At 41.8% G+C, this 18,988-nt stretch overlaps 1 protein-coding gene across 10 annotated transcripts in view; it reads right to left on the bottom strand.

Annotated features, from left to right (window-relative positions):
• Window positions 1-7,061: 7,061 nt before the first annotated feature.
• fli1 (Fli-1 proto-oncogene, ETS transcription factor) overlaps window positions 7,062-18,988 on the bottom strand; it is an 87,971-nt gene continuing 76,044 nt past the window's right edge. For all 10 annotated transcript variants that reach the window (XM_069894405.1, XM_069894406.1, XM_069894409.1 and 7 more), the window contains one exon: window positions 7,062-9,003. In XM_069894405.1, the coding sequence (XP_069750506.1) occupies window positions 8,474-9,003 (530 nt within the window). In that variant the 3' untranslated portion in view covers window positions 7,062-8,473. The remainder of the gene's footprint in view (window positions 9,004-18,988) is intronic.

The raw sequence follows: 18,988 nt of genomic DNA, 5'->3' as shown, positions 1-18,988 counted from the left end.
ACTAAAATCAATCAACTCAGCTCCAAGCTTGGAAGTAATCAACAGATTTGTTTTAAATTCATGCCTTGAAATTCATCTACTTCATGTGCACATGCAAGAATGTCTGAGTCTGCACAGGGGACAAGACGACTGCAGGCTGCGGCTTGAAGCTGCATGTTATTTCCACTGTGAGATGCCTGCTGGGGATTGGTGCTGGCCGCTGCTCCGTGGGAAGGCTGCCTTTAATCTGTAGTTCACACTGAGCATCACTGTTACCACTGAAATAAAAACTGGCAGGGGAAGCCACGAGGAGCATAGGTGCCCTGAAACAGCTTCACTCCCACTTTGAACGGAATTGCAGAAACATCAAAGGTTCTATTTCTAAAAGGGTCTAGTCATTCTCAGTCTGTCTCTTCAACTGTTCTCCACTCAGACTTTTCGGAATATCCTTACCATATTTTCACAACCTGGATTTTTGCTTTGCTCAAAGTTAAAATGATTTATCTTGTTGGTTGAATAAAGCTTGCTTCCATTAGCCTTGGAGTGATGGAAGGTTTCATTCATTTGTCTGAAAGGCATTGAACGCTGTTCTAAGCATCTTCGTGGTCTAGAAATGTAAAGTTATTCCTTATTCTGGTCTCAAAGGAAGGTGCAATTTATCAGTAATGGAGACTGGAAGTCACTGCTCAAGCCATACAGATTACTAGTACAAGGATTAGGTTTGGTTCCAAATCCCCAGGGCCTGATGGGCTGCATCCCAGGGTGCTTAAAGAAGTTGCTATGGAAATTGTAGAGGCACTGGTCGACATTTTCCAAAGTTCCATAGATTCGGGGGAGGTCCCTGAGGATTGGAGAGTGGCTGATGTGGTGCCGATTTTTAAGAAGGGAGGGAGGGAGAAAACGGGAAATTATAGACCGGTCAGCCTGACGTCAGTGGTGGGGAAGATATTGGAATCTATCATAAAAGGAGTAATAGCAGAACACTTAGGCAGAAATAATAGTATAAGGGCTAGTCAGCATGGATTCCTTAAGGGTAAGTCATGCTTGACTAACCTTCTGGAATTTTTCGAGGATGTGACAAAGAGGGTGGACTTGGGAGAGCCAGTGGATGTGGTGTATTTGGACTTCCAGAAGGCCTTTGATAAGGTACCGCACGGAAGACTAGTGGGCAAGATCAGGGAACATGGTATTAGAGGTAAGGTGCTGACATGGATAGGAAATTGGTTAAGAAATAGGAAACAAAGGGTTGGAGTAAGCAGGTCTTTTTCAGGATGGCAGGATGTGACGAGTGGAGTGCCGCAGGGATCGGTACTGGGTCCTCAGTTGTTTGTAATTTATGTAAATGATTTGGATGAGGGGATTATTAATAACATGAGCAAATTTGCAGATGACACTAAACTGGGTGGCGGTGTGGGGTGTGAGGAGGATGTCAGGAAAATGCAGAGGGACTTGGACAGGTTGGGGGTGTGGGCTGCTGAATGGAAAATGACGTTCAATGTGATCAAATGTGAGGTTATCCATTTTGGGGGCAATAATAGGAAAGCTGAGTATTATTTAAATGGAGACAAGCTAGGGAGTGGGGAGGTGCAAATGGATCTGGGTGTACTTGTTCACCAGTCACTGAAGGCTAACATGCAGGTTCAGAAAGCTGTGAAGAAGGCAAATGGCATGTTGGCTTTCATAAAGAGCGGATTGGAGTATAGGAACAGAGACGCCCTTCTGCAGTTGTACAGGGCCCTGGTGAGACCCCACCTGGAGTATTGCGTCCAGTTCTGGTCTCCAATTTTGAGGAAGGACATACTAGCTATAGAAGGTGTGCAGTGCAGATTTACAAGGTTAGTTCCAGGGATGGCGGAGTTGACATATGCTGAAAGGCTAGAAAAACTGGGCTTGTATCCGATGGAGTTTAGAAGGATGAGGGGGGACATGATTGAGGTATACAAAATCATCAGGGGGATAGACAAGGTGAAGTCTGATTACTTGTTCCCAATGATGGGGGAGACGAGGACTAGAGGGCATAGTTTAAGAATACAGGGTAGGCCCTTTAGGACGGAGATGAGAAAACATTTTTTTACCCAAAGAAATGTGAATCTGTGGAATGCTCTGCCACAGAGGGTGGTAGAGGCAGATTCACTGATTATGTTCAAAAGAGAGTTAGATAAGACTCTAGTGGGCAAAGAAGTTAAGGGTTATGGGGATAAGGCTGGAACGGGGTACTGATAGTAGAGATCAGCCATGATCTGTAAAATGGTGGTGCTGGCTCGACGGGCCGAAGGGCCTACTCCAGCTCCAATTGTCTATTGTCTATTATCTTGGCTTACCCTGCTAATAAGTTAACAGTAATGTGGTCAAGTTCCTGAACTGTTTGATCCATGAGTTCAAATCCCACTGTGGAATTTAAGATTATTAATCTACTACTTTGATTAGGCCCATTTGGGATGGAAAACCATTATCTTTCCTTGGGGCTATATACAACTTCACAATGCTCTCTGAAGTGATCTTGCAAGCTACTCTGGGGACAACAAAGTTGCCCTCACTAACAGAGTCTGTGTTCTCTGATTAGCTAAAGAAATGATTAAACACTCTAATGGCAGTTCAGGTCATCTAATAGCACCTCTGGAGGTTTAATTGCACATATTCACACGGACTTGGGAGATATTCATGGAGTAGTTTAATTTTCTTATATTTTCAGTGAACCATATGAGCCGATGCTTGAATGGTAACACATGTGGGGGACATGCACAAGGTGGTACCCAATAACAAAATGTTCTTGACCAACAAGACAGTATGCCAAGAATAATTCTGGTAACATGCAACAGGGAGGTTTAATTAAATTATTCCATTGTGATCATAATAACCATAGCAAGTACCCATGGACGTACTTTGAACTTGCCCAACCCCCCTACATTTGCAACCTAATACTATGCTTGGCCCTTTCTCCTGCAGACCCACTAACAACCTCTCCCAGGAAGCTGTTGACTGAGCCCAGCTCCCCTCCCACACCCAAAAAAGCAAAACAAATTATGCCTTCCAGTGATACACCAGAGTCTTACTGTCCCTCCTCCGTTAACTCTGCAGTCTTCTCTTTTACATCATCATCAGGACATCATCTCCCAGACCATCATGGACTTCAGGGGATATCCCTACCATTGCCGCCAACCCGATAGTTTCTCCAGCCCCACCCTGCCCACGACTATCTCTTTCCCAAAATTCACAAACAAAACTGCCCTGACAAACCTAATGTTTCTTCCTGCTTCACGCACACCCAATTATCCTCCTTGGACCTCGATATCATCTTATTTCACCACACTACCTCCCCCCCCCTCGCCACACCACCTAATCCCACCTACATCTGGGATACAAATCATGCTCTCACCTCTTTAAAGAGTTCTGAATTTCCAAATCCTACCTCCTCACCTTCCCCATGGGTGTGGAATCCCTATCAGGAAGGCCTCAGGCTTTCTTGAACCCAGTGCCGTTCAGTCTCCCTCTACTTACATTCTCTGCCACTTGATGGAACTTGTCCTCATCCCTTTCATTTCCTCTAGATCCAGAATGTAGCATCTGTCCTGGGGATGTTGGCTTGGGAGAGGAGACCAATGTTCATTCAGAACAAATCCTGTGAATTCCAGATCTCTGAGGAGACAGCATTGGCAGTATCTTTCCAGTCCCTTGCATGCTGTTCAGATCTCAGAAGCATACAGGAGGATAGAAGTTACTATGTATGGACTCCCATTACACCTGCTTTTTTGTCAGGTACGTGGAACAGTCCCTGCTCCAATTCTACTCAACTACCACTCCTCAGCTCTTCCTCCACCACATCAATGAATGCATTGAAGCTACATCAGCCATTCTCAACATTTGGCTATGACCCCTTTGGGCTCTCCTCAAAGTTTATGGACCCCTTCCATGTGAACCAGTCAAGTTTCATTGGTTACTTCTGTGCTTCTCTCCTACTGACTACAGAAAAAAATGCACTAGAATATTTTAAGATTGCAGTCCATGGCCCCCTTTAAATGTTTTGTGGCTCCCACTGGAGCTGCATGACCCCCGATGAGAATGGCCAAGCTACATTTTGTACCTATGCAGAATTCAACTATTTCATTTATTTCACTGCCAATTTCCACCCTGACCTTAAATTTATACGACCGTTTCTGACACTTGTCTCCCCTTCCTTCACATCTTGTTCTGCATTGCAGGAGAAAACTATCCACTGATGTCTATTACAAACCCACCGACTCTCTCAGGGACATAGATTATACACTTTCCCAATGCTGTCCCTCTTCCATGTCACATCCCTATCCACTCTTCCTGGGGATCAGTCTCTCCAAGGCACCCTTCTCTATCCCTCCCCACCCACTTTTCTCAATTCCTCAGCCATTTCCCATGGAAAGTGAAAAACCTGCTCCTACATCTCCCCCCTCACCTCCATCTGTGGTCACAAGCAGACCTTCCAGGTGAGCAAAAACTTGGTAAGCACATTATCCAACCTAATTTGGTGAATTTAGTGGCCTTCTCTCAATCAGTGAGACCAAATACAGATTGGGTGAATACTTCGTCGAATATCAACACTCTGTTTGTGGGTCTAAGCTTCAGCTTCCCGTCGCCAACCATGCCAAGTTCCCCAATAATCCCTGCAATGATACATCTGTCCTCAGCCTCATCTATTGTCAGGATAAGGCCAAACAAGGAACAACACGTTCCTCTTGGATGGTCTTCAACCTAACAGCGTGAAGACTGATTTTTCCAACTATAGGCAACCCCCACCCTATCTGCTACCACTGATTCCCCTCTTCTTTACTTACTCCTATACTTATTTTTCTTCACCTTTTCTTCCCATTAGTTTCTTCCTCTACCTATCTCTCAATCTCTTGCACCTTCTGTCCAAGTCCCCAACACCTCTTGGCTAATCCCAAAGACTTTCCCCTTTATCTATTTAACACCAGCCCCTCGTCTTTTTATTCTCAATAAAGGGTCCACACCTGAAATGTTGACTGACCATTAGCACCAATGGGTGTTGTCTGACCAGCTAAGTTCTTTCTTTACTCACCATTCCAGCATCGGCACCCTTTATGTTTCTTAATAAGATTGCATTAATTGAAAACGACAATTGCAAAATATCTACCAGGCTTCTGAAGAAGAGTGACTTCCATGCAAGATTGCTTATGGTAAATTGAACAGCCCTGCTTATGGGAAAGAACACAGTGTGACAGGATATAGCCACAACTGGCAAGACCTCCACTTACCATAAATAACAGCCCTGGATAACTAAAATGATAAAGGATAAAATAAAGCTCAAATAAACATTTTTTTTAAAAACTGAGAAAACCAGGGTGGATCCTGTCAACTGGAAGAATTAAAGTGATGAAGGGTGACATTGTAGATGTGTGTAAGATAGGCTTTGGTCCACTGAGGGCAGGTGAGATACAAACTAGAGGACATGGGTTAAGGGTGAAAGGGGAAAGGTTTAGGGGAAACATGAGGAGGAACTTCTTCACACACAGAGAGTGGTGGGGGTATGGAATGAGCTGCCAGCGGAGGTCGTGAATGTGAGGTCAATTCTTACATTTAAGAAGAATTTGGACAGGTACATAGATGGAAGAGATATGGAGAGCTATGGGCTGGGTGAAGGTCAGTGGAACTAGGCAAAATAAAAATGGTTCAGCACAGGCTAGAAAGGTGGAAGGGGCCAGTTTCTGTGCTGTAATGTTCTATGATTCTATAATGAGAGACTTAGATTGGGTCGAGAGCCAGCACCATTTTTCCAGGTGAAAATAGCAAATCTGTTTCAGATGAATGGAAGTTTAAGGGAGATATCAGAGAGTTTTCTTTTACATGGAGAGTAGGGGTGCCTGGAATGCATTGCCGGGGGTGTGCCTCTGTCACACTGTGGGGAGGCTGGTACAATACAGACATTTTAAAGACTCATGGATGTAAGAGTATTTGTGTCCTTTAATACTTGTTCTTCTCAGCCATGTTGGAAGGACCAAGAGTGCCAGAACTGATGCTGACATGACAGGAAGAAGCAACCCAAACTCTTATGAAGAGTTGCTGCTGACGTAGAACAATCTCGCCTCTCGCAACAAGCCAGCAAACCAGTGATAATCTCTCTGTCTAGAATGGGTTCAATACTTGTCCTTGAGGCATGACGTCACTTCCTGTGGATGGCCATTGTGGGATGTTTATAACAGATGTGGGGGATCATTTTCACGGTGGGGGGGTGGAGGGTCACCTCACGGTTGCATGGATTGGCATTGCTGCCACCCATCAGGTGTGCCTTTCATCTGACTGGTAAGGCTGTAATGTTATTCTCGCCTATGCTGGAAATCCCCAACTCTCTGTTAATTTCGGGTAAAGCATAAATGATACAATTGAAATTCAAGTGCATTATATTAAATATTACATACCAATTAATAGCAAATGACCAACTTCACCTGCTGAGCTGTTCACAGATATTGCAATGTGTGGTATTTAACCAGTAATTAATCAATTTGTAAAAACAGTAAACAAACTTAAATCCACTGATTGTTCCTCTCAGCAGAAATAATTTCCATTAGCCTCCCCCATTTCTGTAGTAAGGACTAAATTGAATATACAGCTTTTAAATGTGATCTTGCTGTGTGTTCCATGAACATTGACCGTTCCCTTTATCATCGCCAAGCCAGTATTCCAAGGTAGCATTAGCTTAAGTTATGTGAGCAGTGCTTCAGCAATAAATGAAAGAGGTAGAAGAGAAAGAAAGTAGGAAAATTACCTTCCCTGGAGTCCTATTTTATCCACTTTGATTGGGGGTGATCTTAAATTCTAAATTTAGACCTATAGCATGGTACCAAGCCATTTTGGCCCAATTGCACCCAGTTGACCTACACCCCTGGTATGTTTTGAAACCAGAGCCCCCGGGGAAAACCCACGCAGACACGGGGAGAGCATCCAAACTCCCGACAGACCGCACCAGATTTGAACTCCGGTCGCCGGTGCTTTGCGCTAAATGCTACACTTGACCATGCACCCATTTATCGTTCACATTTATCTTTTGGACATAGGGTCCCCTCAGAAGTTACATCATTAACACATGTTGCATGTGACAGGGATTTGTTAAGGCACTCCCTAATGCCATTGTTTATTGAACATTTTGCATAGTGTAAGAAACTGTCATACATACTACTAGATCAATAGTACACAGTTCTCCTCATGTAAAAATACATATGTGTAATTAACAACCATCTGTCTAAGGCCTTTCACCTGAAGTAGCCCTTGGATAAGTGTTTCGGTTTAATACAATATGCTGCAAAGGATTATTTGCAAAGGTACATAATTATCATTAAGAACTAATTGCATATATAGTAGGCGACATCCCATTTTAATGGGAAAATAGTGTCAGTCATTATTTAAGATGCTACATAAAGAGTTCAAAAGCACTAAGAACTAAGGACTACATTGCTTCCAGCTATTCACAAGTTATAGAAAATAGCTAGATCAGTGCCTCTGTCATTAACAATACTTTAGAAGAATAAAGTTTTCTCAACAATTTCTATCCTATGTATCCCTTCACTCCATGAAAAGGCAGAGCCCATATGTACAGATAAAAAAAATGATCTACAGGCTACAAAAGGACTGCATTTCGTCAAAATGAACGAGAGTAAGACTGAACCTGTGATCGAGGTCAACTCGTGTAATACTGTGTCATAAAGGAATGATCGTCATCTGCATAATTTATACAGTAACTTGCTTTATACGAGGATGCGTGATTAATCCAACACTGAACTCTTACAAACGCACAGCGTTTGTGTATCCTGTGTCATCTAATTAGCTTTTATATTCCTAAGGACAAAACACAGCTCTTAGTAGCAATAATCCCGACGTTAGCATTCTCCTGCATGTCTGAGGTCCTCACAAATACATCACTTTCAATTCATCTACTGAGGAAGTGTTTCCCTTCCACAGAGGTCCTTTTTAGAACAAGGCATCACCGGTGAAATAAAGAGCTGCGGAATATCCAGATCCGGTAGTCCTTCAACTGGCAAAGATGTCCAGTTGGTCACCCAACTGGGAATAGGTTGGCAGATCCGTGGTTATTGGTGACTGAAGTTACGTTGTAGGGCCGGTTAATAATCCAGATTTGCTCATTGATTGAAGAAGCAACATTTCTGAATTGCCAAGGTTCGAAGCCCTTCACTGGTGCAAATGTCCTGGTTCTTGCATCTTGGAGAATGATTCATTTTTGACCCAAATGGTTTTATACTCACAACTACGTAAAAGTTTCACAATGTATCATTGTCACCTTCAGACAACAAAGTAATCATCGGAGACTATTGAGATGGTCACAAGCCCATCCCTATCCACGTGATGCAGGAATGGACAGAAATCCAGTTTGGTAACAGGCCTAGCATTAATTAATGTTCCACAGCCAGATAAAGTTCCTGAGTCCCTAGAGTTCCAAGATTGGGGATGAATCTCCATAGGGTTGGCAAGCAGAAAAACACAAGCCTTACTGTTAGTAATAACTGCCCAAGTGAGAGGGAACATGTGTGTTAGGATGACGGGGTACATTTGGATTGGGGTAAATGCCCGCTGTAGGAGAACTCCAGTATGGAGAGGTTGCTCCAAAGAAGTTGGAGGATGTGACTGACATAGAGGTGGGATGAGGAGATACAAAGTTCATCTTCTGTTGATGCGTGTGGTAGGAGGGCATGTAGGTGAGATCTGAGGGATATTTGTACATAGAGGACTCCGTGGGATGTGGTTGGAGAGCCTGTGCAATGCCGTGAAAGTCAAATTTGTATGCATAGCGTTTGCCGTGAACCTTGGTCATGATGTTCTTGTCGTAGTAATAACGCAGAGCTCTGCTCAGCTTGTCGTAGTTCATGTTGGGTTTACTTTTCCTCTCTCCCCATCGTCGAGCCACTTCATCCGGGTCTGTCATTTTAAACTCACCATTTGTTCCTTCCCAGGTGATGCAACTGGCATTAGAACTGTCAGACAGCAGCTCCAGGAGGAACTGCCAAAGCTGTATTTGACCACTTCCTAGAAAAAAAAAACAAATGGTATGAATTAATTCACCAATTTCAGTCATGCACCTAAAGCCATTGTCCTACAAGCCAGCTCTACAATGCAAATAAATTATTCCATAATTTGATCAGGTAGAAGAAAATTAAACCTTTCTGTTGACTTAGCCACCAGAGCTCAGGGCTCTATTTATGATGGTTGCTCTGTCATGAAAGTTCAAAGTGCATTCGACTGAAGAGTCGCTTGGAAATCTCCTGGTCCCAGCAATCCACGCAATCATTTTTTTAGTTGTTGTCGCAAAACTGATCTACCTTGTATTAACATCCTTGATACTACCGTTTAATAAAGATATAGATGGAGTTTTTAATGAATCTTCAAATTTTCTGGAAGAATTTACATTACAACACAGTGCAAACCCCCCCCCCCCTTCAGCCCACAAAGGGCGGCACAGTTGGCGTAAGGGCAGTGCAACGCCTTTACTGCGCCAGCGACCGGGACCAGGGTTCAAATCACACGCTGTCTGTAAGGAATTTGCACATTCTCCCCATGTCTGCGTGGGTTTTCCCTGAGGACTCTGGTTTCCTCCCATCGTTTTAAATGTACCAGGGGTGTAGGTTAATTGGGTGGCAAGGACCCGTGAGCTGAAGTGGCCTGTTCCTGTGCTGTATATCTAAATTTAAAAGAGAATTAAATGTTGTGTCAACCTATGGAAGCCCACTGCACAACAATCTAATTTTCCCCACTTTACACCCATAACCCTCTATTTTTCTCACATCCATGTGCCTGTCTAAGAGTCTATTGTCTCATCTTCCACCACAGCAATCCATTCCAGGCACCAACTATGCTCCGAGTATAAAACTTACCTCTCTCTCCTGAACTTTCCTCCACTCACCTTAAACTGATAGCATCTGGTATTTGCTATTGTTACCCTATCAAAAAGGAACTGGCTGTCCTCCCTATCTAATACCCTCATTCAGTACATCTCTATAAAGTAACTGCTCACATCCTTTTTCACTTGTTCTGTCAAACCTTGCTTCATAAGTCATGTTCTCCAATCCAGGCAAAACCTTGATAAATCTCCTCTACACCCTCTGCAAAGCATCTACATCCTTCCTGTAATGAGGTGACCAGAACTGAACAAAGTACTCCAATTACAATCTAACCAGAGTTTAATAGAACAGCAACATTACCGCAGGGGTCTTGACTGCAATCGCTTGACTGATGAAGTCTAACACACCATGTGCCTCCTACCCACTCTCTTAGGTTACGTGGCAACCTTGAGTGATCTATGGACATGGACGCCAAGATCACTTTGTTCCTCCACATTATTAAGAATCCTACCATTAACTCCACCTTCAAGACTGACCTTCCAAAGTGCATCACTTCACACTTATTCAGATTAAACTTCATCTGTCACTTCCCTGTCCAACTCTGCATCCTGTGTATATCCTATCATAACCTATCTCAATCATCTACACTATCCACATCACCAAACTTTGAATCATTTGCAAGCTTCTCGACCCCAGCTTCCCGTTCTTCATCTAAGTCAGTATAAATCTCAGAGCAGAGGTGCCAGAACAGATCCTATGGAACGCCACTAAATGCTGACCTCTAGACTGATCATTTTCCATGGACTAAAAGCCTCTGCTTTCTGCACACAAGGCAATTCCAAATCCAAGCAGCCTCGGTTCCTTGGATCCCATGCCTCGTGACTTTCTGAATGAGCTTACCACGGGGGACCTTGTCACCTCCTCGACAAACTCAGTTCAGCTTGTGAAGCTCGGTCTGCCTCTCACAAAGCCATGCTGGCTATCCTCGAGAAGACAGTGCTTCTCTCAATGCTTGTAAATCCTGTCCCAAAGAATTTGATGTAACAACAGGAAACTTTAGTGCAAAATAAAAAAATAATCAGTGAAAGAAAACATCCAATGATTTGGGTTTTTTGTGAGTGAGGACCTGTGTATATGATGACACTTTCCAAGTTCTAGTATTTCCTGATTTCAAAACATGTCAACTTCAAGGAAACATGGGGACGATAATCCGATTTACTATCTTATTAATCCAATAAACCAAACTTTGTAGTTGCAGCTCTATGTAGCTTTAATTCATTGATAAAATGGATAAACATTTTGCATAACTTTGCATTGAGATTTTCTTACTGATGAATCAGCAAAGCATATACTGTATAATGATATAATGATATTCAATTTTGAACAGATAGAAGAAACAGACAAAATTAAGACAAAATAAGATGAATTAAGATGAATTCAAAATATTTCGAGCTCACGTTTCTGTCATGATTCTTCGAAGAACGAGATGCAAGCTCTCAGCCGCTCGGATATTACAACATATGACATCATAGTCACTATGGTAACACTACAAGCAATGCTTTCTTAAAGGGATAGGCATAAAATTAACTATGAATCAAAAACACAAGGTTTCAACCTTTACAGTGTGTAATAAAGGCTCATTGGGGCTTATGCTTTCTCGTGGTGAAGAAAGGCTCACTTCATGAAACATTGCTATCTATCTTTACCTCCTATGGATGCTGCGAGACATGCTTACTTCCTCCAGCATTTCTGTGTGAGATGTCAGACTGGGAATGGGATGAAGAATTAAAGTGACAACCGTCTGCGAACTCAGGTCACACTTATAAATTAAATCAAGAGAGTCTGCAGAGAGTCAATCTACATATGGATTTGAGTTGGCTGTGACTAAGTTTTCAGCACATTCCAATTTTGATCTGGCTGGGTTTTTTTTTGCACTTATTTCTAACAAATCCAAGCATACGGTTGAGGAACACTACATCATCTTCTGACTAAGCATAGAACTTAGCATTTAATTGAACAGTTTCAGAGTTCAGCAAATTCAGGTAATCAGCCATTCCAGTTTGTTTGGCCACTCCCCGTAACTTTTATTCTTGCCTTTCTCTCTCCTTAGTTCCTGTCTAATCTGCTGAGTATTTGTGACATTCTCTGTTTGATTTCAAACTTCCAGCATCTTCAGTTTCTCCCATCGCAATGTTGTGATTTTTTTTCCTCCATTCCCATTTCTCTTCTGGTTACATGTCTTCCAAACTGATCAGTCAGGATCAGCAAGTCTTCACTATCTTCATTCCACCAGCACTGGGGTAGTCTGAAGTAAAGCATGAATGTCTGCAAGCAGCATGGTTAAAGTGAAAACACAACGCTGGAGAAACTCAGCAGATCAAACAGTGCCCTTTACAGAGCAAAGGTAAAGATACTGTAGATGAATGACATTTTGGGCTTGAGCCCTTCATCAGGTACCTTGATGAAGGGCTCAAACCTGAAAGATTGGTTATATAAAGGATGTTGTTTGATCTGCTGAGCTTCTCCAGCGTTGTGTTTTTACTGGTGTAGTCTGAACCCGTCATCTCCTCTGCAACAAAAACAACATGATCTCTGTCTATTGCCCCAGGTTACAGTATGTTCAGTGGTGCACACTGTGGGTTTGTTGTATATTTTGCAGCAAGTGCATATTGGAGCCAGTGGGAAGACCATGCCCTCCTTTGGAATGGCCACCCTACTTCTACATTGGAACCTGTGGATAAATTGAGAGAAAATCCTCCAACGGGTCATTAAAATGGAGCTGCAAGAAAATATAAGCAGCAAGCAATGCTGAACTAACTATACAACGCACTTCCTCGCATAAAATTAACAACATTATAAGGTTTGCAGTGATGGTCTTTACTTTTCTCACCCAGTGATTCAGCCAGGAACATCGTGTCAGATCAGATCAGTTTTGACTTCCCCACCTGGGTACTGCAACCTGGCAAGGCTGAATGTTACAAGCTGGCTCTAAGCATTACTCCAGTCAGGGCCAGCATATTGAGAATAACATCATTAATTGTAATTGGCTCACTGAGCTCTTTTGAAAGAGTAAGAGCAGGTAAATCGCCTGTTTAATTTTGTTAGTTTCACTTCTTTTTTAGTTTTATTAATTCAATTTTTAACGGTTTAGAGATAACGGGCTCATCCAGTCCACAGGCTGTGCCTCCGAAATACAGGTAGTCCTTGACTTCTGACTTACACGAGTTACGTCCACCATACACACGACCAAATTTTAAAAAAAATCTTTATTAAAACTACTGTGCAAGTACAGATTTTGTATTAAAAGTTGTTGTTGGTGCACCATTCACACAAGTTTTCAGTCTCCATCCTGTATGCTGATTCATCACCCCTTTATATACCCACTACCATGGTATCGTGGACTGCTCTGACACTTTTGTAACACTACTATTTTTTCTTGCAGTATTTTGCAGTACTTATTATCTATCTTTTCTAGTTATTGTCTTTTACATTTAATTTAATGTATATTGTAGTGGTTATTTTATTTTTCCTTTCTGAAGTACCTGTTCGGCTGCAGCAAGTAAGAATTTTGGTGCATATGTATATTGTACAATGTGTATGACAATAAGCTTATCATTGTCAAGACCAGGCTGAACCAGAGTGTTTGTTCATGGCTAGTTTGGAGACTTGGTTGAAGTTCTCCTTCCATGAAACGTGACAGAATATAGATATGTTTCTGGGAGATAATTTGGGGCAGGGTTTTTACTGTAGGTCACATGCAAACACTTTAAAACAGTTTTTATTTTAAATACTGGAGTTCTGCTGATGCTAGATATATCAGCCCCAGAACCTTTGCAGGAGCTTTGGAGAGTGCCCAAGAGACCTCACTAATGGATTGTTGTTTACAAAAAGGCAACAGATGAAAGAACTTGTCAGAGCCACATTCTGTCTGAAATGGAACTTGCTGTTCTAGGTGGTTTTACAAGCAGAGAGAGTCAAACAGGCTTTTTCCCTCTGAGAGAAAGAGACTGGGACTGGAACAGGACAAGCTGGCAAGCTTGTGGAAACCCCCATTTGAAGACAGGTTGTGAGTGCTTGGTTCAACCTACTCAAAGCCCTTGTGGTTCATGCAAGTGGAGAGGACTGGCTGTCTGACGTTTCACATAAAATAAGAGAAACAAAAAGGAACTCTGTGGTGACCTGAAAGAAAGAGGTCATCATCTGGAGAACCCTGATGGGGCAAGTTTCATCAGCAAGACACTGAGGTGACTGATGTAAGTACATCAGTTTTGGATATCCTGGAACAACACATCTCTCTCTGAAAACCAACAGAACCTTCCTGAGTGGTAACCATTTTCCTTTCTAGCACCAAAGCCTGATGAACTTTATACACGTTAAATTCTGTGCACAGTATAAGAATTGCCTGTATCCAGTGAACTTGGAGGAATGAGAAGTGAGATTGAACTGTGAACCAAAGAGCTTTTCTGAACTTACACACACATCACATTCATGTGCGCTTAAGTCGATAGTAATAAGTTAAAGTGTGATTGTGTTTTCATGTTTAAAGATAATTAAAAGCAATTTTTGTTTAAGTAACTATTTGCCTTGGTGAATATGTATTGCTGCTGAGTTTTGAGCTCATAACAGAAACGCTGACTACCTCTCTATCCCTGATGGGCAACACAGAGGCTCAGAACTTCAGTGATCCAAGTTCTGGCCACAACCGTCCCAATTTCCGTATGGAATTTGCATGTTGTTCCTGTACCTGAAAAGGAAGTGCCCCGAGGTGCTTCAGTTTCATTCATCATTGCAAAGAGCCACTGACTTGTGACTGTAAATTGTCCCTCATGGAGGTGGGTGGGAGGTGATTTATGATGGAATTGACTGAGATGTGAGAGACAAGTTGTTGGAGTTGGAGTGGGTGATTTCTCTGAAAATCTTCATGATCTGAAAGACCAAATGGACTTCTTATGTCACAAGAACTATGAAAGATAGGCTCTCCTCTGTGTTTGGCCCTCATTGAGGATAAGCATTGGGGGTTGGGCCATAGATGGTCTTGAAGAAATAGGAAAACACACCCCTCCTGCTGGCAAGATGCTTGGAACATGGATTGGGATGAGTAGCAACAGGTTTCATCAATGAATCAAATTCAGGACTTCATAGCAACTGCCTAAAACCCTAACCCTGATAGACTACACCACTATCCTCGTGAAAGACAAGGATATTTCCATTACTCACACCACAACAGGAACAATGGACTGGTGGGTAGTGGCTCCCAGGCACAGAATTGGAACAGTTGGTCACTGGGAAATCTCCATGATTGCTTGGGACAGAACATATCCATCCCTATCCACCTCTTATCTGTGGGCCTATGCTCCTCCCCTGGCCCTCCCTCCCCCCCGCCCCCCAACTACTTTGTTCAGGTGTCCTAACTGCATTATGCTCATACCTTGATGAAGAGCTCAGGTCCGAAACAATGGTTAGGTATCTTTATCTTCGCTACATAAAGAATGCTGTGTGACTTGTTGAGTTTCTCCTGCATTTTTGTCCAAAATACTGCAGGAATTTTGGGAAGAGACACAATGAAATAACTGACCATACATTGATGAACTATGCTGTGGTGCTTTGTCACACTCTAATTAAGTTGTTGGAGTCAACAATGGAATTACTGGCAGTCAGTTTTTGGTACATTTCAAGAATTCCAGACGTCTAGAATATGTTCTTCAGTGTTAGGAACAATCTTATGAAGACATTTGCATCATCAGCTTCTGACACAAATATTGTCCAACACTTTAAAGCTGGACAAAACAAATACATTTCAGATTTATTGCCAGAGACATACGTGATATCACTTATAACCCTGAGATTCTTTTTCCTGTCGGAGAGGCAGTATACCACTTATTGATAGTGCAAAAAAATCTGTACACAATGTACACATGTAAACAAATAAAGAAATGTAAAGAAATTGATGCAATACAGAGAGACTAAAAAAATCAATAAAGTGCAAAAGTAAGTCCTTAAATGAGTCCCTGATTGAGTTTGTCGTTGAGGAGTCTGATGGTAGAGGGGAAGCAGCTGTTCCTGAACCTGGTGGTGTGAGTCTTGTGGCAGCAGCGAGAACAGAGCATGTGCTGGGTGGTGTGGTTCCAAACTGAAGAGAGTAAAGCTTTGTGCCACATTCTGATCAGTGGACTCCCAGTAACATTCTGCACCACATTGCAATTAACATTAAAATACGACTTCAACCCATGAAATAAAAACCTGTACTGCTCAGTAATAAATTGGACCCAGTAAATCATTTCCAATGCTTTAATGGACTACACTGTGGAAATAATGTACTGCTCAGTGACATAAAATTCTGTGCCACCCAATAACAAATTATCCCTAACAAATAATGTCCAACACTTTGTTAAACTGCCACACATTAAAAGGCTGAAGCCTACTAATAACGGCACCATTAAAAATATGTACCATCCCATGAATAATTGTACACTAAAAACAAGCCACAGAGCTATAAACTGATTTAGACTAAAATCTTCTTGCACACTATTATAAATATGGCAACATTATTTTCCTGAATGTTATAAAGTTTAATAATCTAAAATACTGTAAAATGTTATATTGACAAAATCACAAATATATTCTACCATGCTGTGATAACCTAAACCACACCAAAAAGTTGTACCACACTGTAATAAACTTCACTGGACTAAAGTAACTTGCTCTGATGTGTAAAACAACACTAAAATAACCTGCTATGCTGTATTACACTGAGCTGCATTATAATGCTGTACCACACTCCAGTAAAAATGTGGACCTCAATATGCACAGGGCAGCCAGTCCAGATGATTTCCAGCTGAGCATCCTCATGGAGATGAGGCACTTGCTCTGTGAGCCCTTTGCCTATAGCTTTATTATCTCACTGTAATATAGATCGGGAAGGTGGCTCCTTAAGAAAGGAGATACGATGGATCCAGGTTACAACTGGCCCATTAACTCAGTGTCAGTAATAATGGGGATCTTTTGGGATGCAATATATCACCAGTAAGATGAATCAGGGCATAGCGTGGATATTCAACGTGACTTCAAAAAAGGAAGTCCGTCCTTATATGTTTGACTGTAGTTTTTAAACAAGTCACCACGAGATGGGATGAGTTGACAATACTCCATTGCACAATGCCAAAGAAACAAAACTAAGGTCTGATATTATTGACAATCTGGTATCTACAGCAAAGACTGCCTCAAAGCTTATTCATAGAAAATAAGCAATAAAATTTGGAGGTCGTCACACTTTCATGACCTTAGTATATCTCTGGTGAGTACAATCAGCAACTTTGCAATGGTATAAAGTATGAATCTGAAGATTGTGTGCAAAGCCCAGGCAGCACAGTGAGCGGAACACTATTACAGCACCAGTGACCTGGGTTTAAACCCGGTGCTGTCCGCAACAGAGTTTCTACGTTTTCTCTGTTTCTGCATGAGTTTTTGCCAGAGCTTTGGTTTCGTCCCGCCCTCCAAATCATACAGGGTTGTAGGGTAATGGGGAGGCATGGTTTAAATGTCCACATACGTGTTGTAAATAAGATGTAAAACTTAACCTCTTTCATCAGATTTTTATGCTTTAGGTCAAAGATGGGCATAACAAATGCCTCCACAAGGGCAATGCCACACACAGGAATAGGTTCAATGCTTATGTTCTTCTGTGAGACGTTCTAAAGCAAGCATCGGGCATCCTCTCAGACCTTGATGAAGGGCTCAAGACCAAAACGTCAGTTATGTACCTTTTGCCTTTGTTGCATAAAGGACACTGTTTGACCTGCTGAGCTTCTCCAGCACTTTGTGTTTTTATTGCCCATCTATAGGGTATAGGGCAATCCAATATTCTAATTTGCACGAGGTAAGCGGCAGATGCTGGAAAGCTGGACCAACACAAAAATGCTGGAGTCGGGCAGCATCCATGGAAGGGAGTGTACAGTTAATATTTGTGGGCCCATTTGTGTTTGCTTATTTCTTGCAATCCTGATGAAGGGTTTCAGCCCAAATTGTTTGTTGCCTTCTACAGATGCTGCCTGAGTCCTCCAGCATTTTGTTGTGTGGATTTGAATAAGCAAACCATTAAAATTTTTAGTTCTGCCATAAACTGAAAGCTGAATTTAGTTCTCATTTCCTCATTTTGAGAGTTTGAAAAGAGGGCAGGAGAGGGGGGTTACAAGTTTCAACTACCTTAATCACAGGTTCAAAGAGTTGGGATTAAGATGAGTGTGGAGAAGATCCGTGAAACATTTGTTTGAATGAGCAGCAATTATGTTGAGAATGTTTTTAATTTAATGGGTAAAGGTACAACAGGGTGATATCCCAAGGTCAAGGAAACCCCAGAGCGAGGTAAAGTTAGGGCCCTGTGGAAAAGCTGAATTTGTTTTTTGGTTGGAAGGTGGACTATCTTTTTTGAGGTGAAGGTATTGTATGATTTTGGAGGTTCAGAGCAGTATTTTCCATATTCTAATGGACGTTTGCTTTTCAGGATTTTGTGCCTCTCCCAGGAGATCGCATCCATCCATCTCAATGAGGGAATGCACAGATAGTGATACTCAAGGCATAGTATTTGCATGGGGCAAGTTGGATGGAGTAGAATTTCTCCCTGTCCAGCACAGTTTACATATTTTTGCATGAAAATACTACATCACTCTTTGATAAAGTAGAGACTAAAATGCCCTCTGACAAACTGGAAAAAAAACTGTTCTAACAGTGATCTAACTGCACCATCTTAACTATTAAGTACAAATTGCAATGGACTGTAATAAAGTGGACCCATGAAAATACTAACATAGGCTTTAAAACCAGCCCAGAGTAAACACTCTACCATATGTTAATAAATTAATCTACAATAAAAACAGCAACTGCACTGCACAGTAATGATGAATGCTAAAATATAAATCACATCCCGATAAGTTCAACCACATTAAAATACCGTTTAACAATGCAATAAATTGCAGAGCATATAATGACAAGGTCACAGTTTAATAAACCTCATTATATTTTCATATGGCAAAACGTTCTAATAAACTGCATACACATTAAAACACATTTTCTCAATATGTTAAAATGAACATTTTTTAAATAAATATTTCATACTGTGTTACACTAAAATATATTCTCTATACTTATATCCAATGCAAATCGTATCAAACCATTGT

The sequence above is a fragment of the Narcine bancroftii genome, chromosome 8 (assembly GCF_036971445.1).
Source record: "Narcine bancroftii isolate sNarBan1 chromosome 8, sNarBan1.hap1, whole genome shotgun sequence".
Classification (NCBI taxonomy): domain Eukaryota; kingdom Metazoa; phylum Chordata; class Chondrichthyes; order Torpediniformes; family Narcinidae; genus Narcine; species Narcine bancroftii.
Note: the sequence above shows the minus strand (reverse complement) of the source record. Positions and strands in the feature narration are given on the sequence as shown.